Source organism: Panicum virgatum, chromosome 3N (genome assembly GCF_016808335.1).
Source record: "Panicum virgatum strain AP13 chromosome 3N, P.virgatum_v5, whole genome shotgun sequence".
Taxonomy (NCBI): domain Eukaryota; kingdom Viridiplantae; phylum Streptophyta; class Magnoliopsida; order Poales; family Poaceae; genus Panicum; species Panicum virgatum.
Genome location: NC_053147.1, coordinates 33,873,788 through 33,883,178, shown reverse-complemented (window position 1 = coordinate 33,883,178; position 9,391 = coordinate 33,873,788). Strand labels below are relative to the sequence as shown.

At 44.6% G+C, this 9,391-nt stretch overlaps 1 protein-coding gene across 1 annotated transcript; it reads right to left on the bottom strand.

Moving 5' to 3' along the window:
* Nucleotides 1-1,094: 1,094 nt before the first annotated feature.
* On the bottom strand, nucleotides 1,095-6,233 carry LOC120665783 (protein trichome birefringence-like 28). Its single transcript, XM_039945460.1, has 6 exons — nucleotides 5,835-6,233; nucleotides 5,298-5,740; nucleotides 2,770-2,941; nucleotides 2,312-2,511; nucleotides 1,997-2,158; nucleotides 1,095-1,821 (listed from the first exon to the last, which is right to left on the bottom strand). Exons 1-6 carry the CDS (start codon nucleotides 6,066-6,068, stop codon nucleotides 1,434-1,436), a joined length of 1,599 nt encoding a protein of 532 aa, XP_039801394.1. The 5' UTR covers nucleotides 6,069-6,233; the 3' UTR covers nucleotides 1,095-1,433.
* Nucleotides 6,234-9,391: the final 3,158 nt, after the last annotated feature.

Sequence of the window (9,391 nt, the reverse complement as noted above, 5' to 3'; positions counted from 1 at the left end):
GATTCAGGTGCATGGTGTAAGTGTTACAGTTGGAGAGACGCGCCCAGAGGATATACATGCTGGATGAATAGTTGTTTACTTGTTATAGAGGAACTGAAGGAAGAAGACTTGTTTGGAAGGCCAGTAGCCTGGCCATCGCCTAGGATTTTCATGGTCAACGGGTCATTTGGCAAAAGCGAGAGCTAATGGATCAGCGCGTCAGGGAAAGGGTAATCCGGGACCGCGGGTTGATCAGCGCGGCTCTCTCTTCTGTCGCCGGGCAGATAGCGACGCTGCAAGCTCGCTGACAAGCGACAGCACAGCAGTCAACCAGATCATTGCTGGAAGTGTTGAGGCAGCTGAGCCACCTCTCTGGCCCTCTGCCCAAGCACTGCTGAAGCTCCGCTGAGAGCAACCATCAGCAGGCGGCGGAACATGAATACATGATGGTGAAGCTGGAACCCTGAATCGCGGGACAACGGAAAGGAGTAGATCAAGGAAGCAGGAGACCAGTACAGACTGTAGTACTGTACAGTAGTTCCTGGACCAGACAGATCCGAGGTTCGCGGGTCCGGAAGCCCAATCCACGTCTCTTTATATCATCATCGATCAGAGGCGCTTAGTTGGGCGAGCCCAGCTTGTAACCTGACACAGACGTAGTCCAAGTTTTTTTTTCTGTTTTTGGTGCTGTGAATTGCGGAACGGGTAAATTTGATAGCTCATGACAAACCTGACAAAAAGAAAAGAAAAAAAAACTCACCTAAGCTCACCTAGATCTGGAGTGCCCGTGATCTCTGATAGCAGGCGGATAAAAGTATCCAGTCTGCGCCCTCTGTACTGCCTTCATTGATTGATTGCTAACAATTCACAATTCCCTCGGTCACTGAACCATCCTGTTGCTACTTTTAGCGAAGCATTGTTGTGTGATGTGGTTGACAGACACTCAAATTATCGGGGATGTGTTTGCTAAAGTTCACTGAACATTGCAAGACTTTCGTTTGCAGTTGAGCAGGCAAACGCAACAACACCATAATTGCTTTTAGTTTGTAGGCTTATCCCACTGAGATTGTCATCACTAATTATGACACCGAATGATGAAAGTTCTCAAAAGCATATTTGGTAAGTTCTATAAAAATTTACTACACGGATATAGACAATTTCATGAAGGAATCGGGTAAAATTATGTACAAGTGCCAGGTGGGACACGAGAAGCACGGAAGCATTTCCCTCAACCAACCACATTCAGAAAAAAGCGAGAACGCTCCTCAGGACCTCAGGTGATCGTGCCTGTTCACAGCTAAGAGCTCGCTATACTGTGATCTTACCTTCCAACAAATGCTTAGGTGAACCAACAGTATAGACTTCTAGACCTAGAAAAAATATAACTTACGGCCTCGATCACAAATCTTTTCCTCGCTAAAATGAGCTACCAGATTTCCGGTGCAGCATTTCTGTCATCTGTGAGGTTGCTCCCCGGGCATCTGCTGCTGCGGCGGGGTCGACACAATGTGGCCATAAACGAACTCATTCCATGTGTCCGGCACGCCGGGGAGGCACCAGTGGATGCAGTCTGCGAACTTCCTCGGGTTCGCCTTCTGCTCCGCCGTCAGCAGCTTCCCCTGACGCAAGGTGTGCACGGATGTGTGGGCATCCTTGCGGATCTCCGACAGCGCAGTTATATTGATGAAGTGCACTGGAACCTTCTTCATAGACCTCGTCACGCGCTGTGCGGTCGCAAAGAGATCCCAGTCCGTGCCCAACTCCAGTTTTTTCGTGTAATTGATTGCTGGCTGTGTCTCGGAGAAGCATTTTATGGCGTTAGGGCTGCCCCAACCTTCACTCCTGCACCAGGACAATGAATGTGTCATCAGTGCGCAGATCCAGCATCCTCAGAATAGTACATTTGTGCAACAACAATGGCAGAAGGCATTGACACTAAAACAACCTCACAGCAACATGCAGTTTAAAATGAACATGAATGTTGGCAGAAACTTTGAATCAGGATATGGATACTTACTGCATATGTACAGGTGACACGCTCATGAATAAGACAGTTGTTCTCTTGGGATCTATGTGCGCTTCTACCCATTTAGACCATGTCTTGAGGACTTTCCAGTATGCATCGACACGCTCTATTTCATTATACTTAACATGTTTCCTTGAAAAGGATCCGCTGTGCCTGTATTCAAAGTAGATTGTGTAAGCATTGGCAGAATGGCAAGCATATCCAGAACATAAAGATTTGAGATTTTCTATATCACTACTAAGGTTGGTATGTTGGTCAGACTTCGTTGCTCCCAAGGATTGAAGGATTAATGTCTATAGTACTTACACTGTTTTCATCTGCGGTGTGTTCATCCACCAAATGTAAGTATTGAAGATCAAGTAGTCCACCCCCTCCCAGTTTGCCGCATGCTTCGCGATCGATGTTGGCTTGATCATGCGGTCACTAATGCTATGAATGTCTGGATCATCTGAGTTTGACTCAACTAGGAAAGGAGCCCAGTAGAACTCAATTGTTGCATTGTATTCCTGAAAAAATCCCAAGTAAATTATTCGTACAAGGATTAGCGATAAGATTCACAAGTGAAGATAGAGAAAAAAAACTCTCAACATAAACATAATTTGAACATTTTTATCCTTTTCTTGATTATTGAGGCTGGTACTGTAATTCACTAATACAGATACCATTTTCTAACAGCTAGATCCTCAATGGTGATATAATCTCTAATGGATTTTGTAGTGGTCAGTATCTACTAGTTTATGTGCATATGTTAAGTATGCAAGTACCTGAAGACGGAAAACATTCAGAGAACCATTCTTAACAAGTGACTTTTTGTCCCATGGAGCCTCTGCCTGTACAAGGCACACCATGGACTCCCACTGGTTGCGATTCAGAGAATCCCCCACAAACATCAGTCTTTTGTTCCTTAGCTTCTCCAGAAGTAACTTGGAATCAAATCTGTAACAAAATCGCCAAAACACCCATCAGTTTCATAACAAAATATGCATTTGATAAGACTTTTCAAGTGAGTTTCGCAACAATTTGGTTGAGCCACAATCTATTTATGATTTTTCATCAGCATCTTTTGTACAGTTTAACATCCACTAAATTTATGATGATAATTGCATTTTCCAAGCCAGGAAGGCCCACATCAAAAATATGCCACAGTTCATTTACATGAGTGATGTATAGTATAACTTCTCTCCGACTTGAAATATACTATCATGGTACCATGGTGGGACATTGAGAACATGCAACAAAACTCACTTGTCGTAGAGTAGACAACACTGCACATGCAACAAAACTCACTTGTCATAGAAAAGTATAACAGACATGAAAGTAGGAACTCTACAATCATTCAATTAGATAAACAAAATGTTTCTCTGGTTTCAGTAGGACGGTAAACTGTGAATATCAGGAAGTAGTTAAGACACCAGCTACTTCCAGATTCACTGTGGCTACTAATTGATGTCTAACTGTAAAGTACAATTTTTTCTGATAAATTTCCTCTGTTTTGAAGGTTTGACATGCAACATGTAACAGCAAAAAATATTGCATCAAAGAGCATGCGCTACAGATTTACCGAATGCATTACCTAGATATATGAAGTAAATAATACTGTAAGTGAGAACAGCTTGTAGCTGCATGCATTTGGAAAAAAAAAAGCATTTAGGCCCCGTTTGGATCCACCCCAGCTAATCCATTAGCTGATTAGCTGCAATTAGCTGGATTGAACAAGCTAATTGGATAATTGTTATTTAGCTAGTTAAAAGGGGTTCAGCTGCGCATTAGCTGATCCTGTTTGGATCCATCCTAGCTAAAATTAGTTACCGAGTAGCTGGTAGATCCCAATAGAACCTTAGTAAACTGTGATGTGAGTGTATACTTGTACTCAGTGTCGATAATGAGCCCAAACCTAACCAATCTGAAAGGTTCTGGAGTTGTTGATCAATTATTTGTTTAGCTCATGTGTTAGCTGCTGTTTTTGTATGAAGTAGTCCATTCACCAATTTAACAACAAAACATAGGCCCTGTTTGAGACGGCTTCTGCGACGCATTTCAGCGAAAAGAGCAAAAAAATCCTGCCAAACGGCCTGCGGCGGACGCGCGTTCGACGGCTGCGCTCAACGTGATAAGTTAGCAAATGAACTAGGAGCGGCCAAAACGTGAGAAGCGAGGGGAGAGCCGTGTTCCGCTTATTTGCAAACCGCTTCTGCATACCACAGTCCCAAACAGGCCCATAGAACTGCAAATGATTGTTAGTAGTTGGTTAGAACTAGAAGTAGATGCCATGTCATGCAACAACTCCAACTTTTTTTTTTTGAGATTACAAACTTGCTACCTTCCCTACTCAACAACTCTCTAACAAACGAAACTTCTCTATCGACCAATAAATTGCTTAATCTATTCAAGGAAAGATCATAGCTGATGTGAGTGCGGTCTCCTTTTCTCATCAATTATAGCACCTAACAGATTAAAGTACACCAATATACAAATCTTAGTTGCCAAGAAACACAGATAATGAGTACAGGCTTCAACAGATCAACTTCACCTAACGTACTCTGCAGTCTTGATGCAGGGCAACCCTGCACAGCCACTTGCCTTGATGAAACTTCTGAGGCTACTAACAACAAGGATAGAGCTATGCAAAAACTAAGCGTGATCTATGGAACACATCGACAACCATTGCTAACTACAAAATGCATGCAATGCTGGAACAAAGCATACTGTGAAAACAAAGCTACCCTGTGAAATGCTGGCAATGCTGGAACTACGTCATTGTATTTTCGTCTGGGCTAACTAGTTGTAGTCACTACAACTCTACGAGCATGACAAGTTGGGCAATGGGTAGTATTTTGTAGTTAGCAATGGTGCCAGACATGGCATCCAACAAGATGAGGTTGCTGCAATACACCTGTACTCCTCGCGCAATTGCGAATCCGCCAGACAAGTAGGGGTATCACCACGTCCACACAGAGCGCACAAGAAAAATAAGACCAAAAGACCCCTGCAGCCCCCCAGATGCAGACACGGATCCGCTCCACTGACGCCGGCTCCCGAACTTTGAAAGCGCGAAGTGATCTGGCCGCACGCAGCCGCCCATGAGGAGCACGCGTCCACCCCCGCTTTCCAGTCGGCGAGCGAAAGCGCGCACGCACCTAACCAACCACTGAACTACGCTCGCAGGGCCGTACGTATAGAGATACACGCATACGGTAGCTGTACAATGGAAAGGGGGTAAAGAGAAAGGGGAGGAAATGCAGTGGCAGGCAAGCAAGGAAGCAAGGGGAGGCGGCCGGCAGCCGCCACGTACCTGGGGAGGTCGCAGCCGTCGGGCTGCCAGCGCCACTTCTGGTAGTCGTCGTCGCGGCGGCCGTTGCGCATGCAGGTGACCTGCTCCGTGAGAAAGCCGCAGCCGGACTCCTTGTAGAGCGGCGCGCGGGCCTCGTCGTACACCCAGCGGCCCTTGTAGAGGTCGCACGCCCCCTCCTGCTGCGCCACCTGCGCGCGCGCGCCGTCGTGCCCCGCTCCTCCCCCTTGCACCACCTCCTCGATCAGCGGCGCGTCCTGCAGCGAGCTCCCCGCCGTCGCTCCGGGCTTAGCCACCGCCTCCGCCTCGGCCTCCGCCTTCTCCGCCTGCTGCTGCTGCGGGGGCGGGGGCGGGTCGGGCCGATCCGTGCCCTCCACAGGCGCCGACTCCACCCCCTTCGTCGGCGGTGGGCGCGCGGTTTCCTCCTCCACGGCCGGCGCCTCCTCCTGCACGCAGGAACAAAAACCACAACCAGGTAGGTCCGGCTTAGAGCCACCAGCAACCGACCGGCAGAAGGTAGCAGGAGCAGTGGGCGCTCACCCTGGCGGCGCTGGCGCTGGCGCTGGAGACGGCGGCGTCGTCGGAGGCGAGCTTGGCGTACGCCCTCGGTCCGGCGCCGTGCCTCCGCAGCGAGGCGGCGATGTGCGCGCTGTCGTAGAGCACGGAGACCCCCAGCAGCGCGGCGAGCGCGAAGACCGCGGCCACCTGCGCGCGCCTGCTGGGCACCCCGACCGCGAGCGGCCCCGCCCCGCCCTTCCGCCGCGGGATCCGCATCGCCGCCGGGCCGGACCGGACCGAATCGGCCGAGCACGGGGCTGGGGGGGATTGGGGGAGATTCCGCGAGCGCGGCCTCCTTTATTTCCCCGGCCCGGTGGTCCGTTTGATTCGCCGCCTCCGCGGCGGGCAAGCAGCTTTCCTTCGCTCCGCTCGGCTTCCTCGTCGTTTATTTATGAAGGCCGGGCACGCTCTTCAAAGAGGGGGAGCGGAGGACAAGCGGGGTGGGTGGGGCCCGCGTAGGGTGAGGGACGAGGACGAGGAGAGAGGAGTGCATGTGGAGGGGGGTTGTGACTTGTGAGCTGAGCTCGAAGTGGGCCCGGGATGGATAAAAAAAGTTTAGGGGTAGGGTCAATTATGGCCCAAAGCGCACGGTAATTACGCGATCCTTTGGCTTGCTGCCATGCAGACGGTCAAAAGTGGCGCAATGCTCCACGCGACCGAAACGGCGGCTCTCTCGCTTTGTATTTGTTTGGCATCACGAAAAGAATATAAAAAAATCCTGAATAGTACAGCTCAACTTGATAGAAAAGGACGTGTGTTTTAATCTAGGTTACCCTATAATGTGTGCTACTCCTGATAGATAATTTAGAATGGCGTAATTTACCAACTTATGTTTTTTAGGATGGTTTTAGAATAGATAGTGAAAAAAGCATTTAAATACCTCCTAGAGGGTGTTTAGTTCCCAAAAAAATTTGCACGGTACATGTTACTTCGAATCTTTGGACACATGCATGGCGTATTAAATGTAATTGAAAAAATAACTAACTACACAGTTTAATTGATTCATACGAGACGAATCTTTTAAGCTTAATTAGTTTATTACTCCCTCCTTCCCCGTTTATAAGGCATGGTGGAACATGACACGGTCTTCTAAACAACATTTTGACCATTTATTTATCATATATTATATCACTTTTGATTATAAACTTATAATCATTATAAAATATATTTGATTATGAATCCAATCATATGAAATTTGCATTATAAAAATAAAAATTTAATAGTCAAATTATTGGTCAAAGATGACAAGGTTTGAATCTTGATATACGTGTATGCCTTATAAACAGGGAAGGAGGGAGTATTAAACAATAATTGTCAAATAACAACGAAATGTGCTACAGTATCGTATCGGAACCCAAACTTTTTCACCAACTAAACACCCTCTTAATAGTAGTGCATTTCTCGCAAATTACCTAGTACATCATTAATTGTAGCTGAAATTCTTATCCATGTGATCTCTTGTATTTATGGGCGGAGTAATTAAGTAGAACTATATCATGTTTAACCATATTTATTTTCTTGGCAAAATATACTTAACTATGTATCAAATGTCCTTTTTCATTTAGGTCGTAAATTATTTTTGCAGTAGTGAATAGCAGGGTAAGGCATTATATACTGTCTAAATAATGCCATCGTGTGGCAAAAGGGTACACAAATACGTGGGTATCTTTGTCAGTTTGCTGGTTGATTTGGGTTTCCGCGCACAAAGACAAGTCTAGTGGCCACATATGCCAGGGGAAAAAAACCTTAGCCTCGTATGCTCCGTCTAAACTCAAACAGTTGCCCTATTCTTCTCTCTAAACTGAAAATATGAACAACTCTAAACTCATTATCAGACTACTCTAGCTATACACTACTACAAAAATAATTTGTAGTAATGTCTCGGTTTTTTCCAGGAGTGGGTTAAAATATAACCAGCTCTCCTACAAAGAAAGCGGGGCTACTATAGTAAAAAACCCTACATATAATATTTTTAGCTACGAAAAACAGAGACGAGTACCAACCTCATCCTCTAAAAATGCATTTTTATCCGCTCCTAAAACCATTTTCATAATAGTGATATACATATGCTTCCACCATATTCTCTTTCGACGAACATGCATACTCTAACTATACACGATAATGAGGAGAATGATCCTACTTATTATCTTCTAATAATCGTTTCTCGTTAGTGGAAACAATTTTACACGAGGACTCTCAGGATTCGCGTCATAATATATGTATACATTAACTTTTTCTAATACCTTTTTTGGATCCTTTGCTAAAGGATCAAAAAAGTGCTTTAGTCTTTAGCAAGTCAAGGGGTGCTAAAAGCTGCTAAAAATAATGAAAGTCAATATTACCCTCACAATTAATGGTCTTAGTGGGGGTTGGTGGATTAAATGCAAGGTAGCATAGTCATTTAGGAGAGTTTAGCGAGGGGATGAGGTTTAGTTTGCTAAAAAAAAGTTCCGAACTTTAGCATGCTAAAGTTTAGTTGAAGGGGACCCAAACAGGGTCACTTTTGACTTCTTTTCTTGTTTCCAAATACTTGACACTTCACATTTTTGAAGTACATTTTTCAATTTTGCACTTATGCAAATACTATTGCAATGTTCTAGTAGAATCACGAATCACATAAAGCTAACTTTATAAGGCATTTTGGTCATTTCAAAAGTTGATTGCCTTGATAACCGTGTATTGGTCAACATTGACAAGTAGAGGTGTACTCCCTCCGTATTATAAAGGAAGTCGTTTCGGACATCGACACGGTCTGAAAAACAACTTTGATCATGATCTTCTTTCTATGAAAAAATTATAAATATAGTCAATATATACTTCTACGAAACTACATTCCAAGATGAATCTACTTACATCATTTTTATATTTTCAGACTCAATCTAAAAAAATTTATTTATAGTCAAAGTTTAAAATATTTGATTTAAGATAAACTCAAAATGACTTTCTTTACAATACGGAGGACATGTACTTCAGAGTCAAAAGAGACGTATCCATACGCCAATTCAATAGGATTATTAAAAGATACTATAAAAGGTTAATTATTCTAGAAATAGATCTATCAAAAGAAGAGATAGATAATTTTGCTTGACATTCATGGGCCGCCTGGATGACGCTGTACCGTCTCGCAGAAAGGGAAAAAAAAATACACCAATGCTAAGTGGACTGATCCTTAAATGTTCCCCAGCACGCTGTTCGCATCTATTGTGGTAGCTAGACTATTTAGGCCATTCTCGTACGATTATGTAGAGCAAAAATTTGGTAAGAGCAGTTCCAATGCAGACTCCATTCGTAGAGTCTTAAGTCTCAAAGACTCCATCACAAAAAACTATACTTCCCAATGCAAAATATGTAATAGTAGTTTCTATATATAAAATCATTTATTATTTTTCTTCCATCACAAGATCCATGGACTCCACGCCCCCTCCACAACGCGAGTCTCCCTGATTTTTTGGGCATTGAAGGGCGCGTAGACTTGAGGTCTTATCTAAAAATCAAGTCTTGTCTTTTTCCTTCTTTCTTCAATAATTAGGTGCCACATC

What these genes read in the sequence shown, in the direction of transcription:
- LOC120665783 (XM_039945460.1), bottom strand. Translation starts at nt 6,068, where the DNA reads ATGCGGATCCCGCGGCGGAAGGGCGGGGCGGGGCCGCTCGCGGTCGGG. An exon ending in ACACCGCAGATGAAAACAGT is followed by an intron (nt 2,159 to 2,311) that starts GTAAGTACTATA and finishes CTTTGAATACAG; the next exon opens with GCACAGCGGATCCTTTTCAA. An exon ending in GTGTCACCTGTACATATGCA is followed by an intron (nt 1,822 to 1,996) that starts GTAAGTATCCAT and finishes GTCCTGGTGCAG; the next exon opens with GAGTGAAGGTTGGGGCAGCC.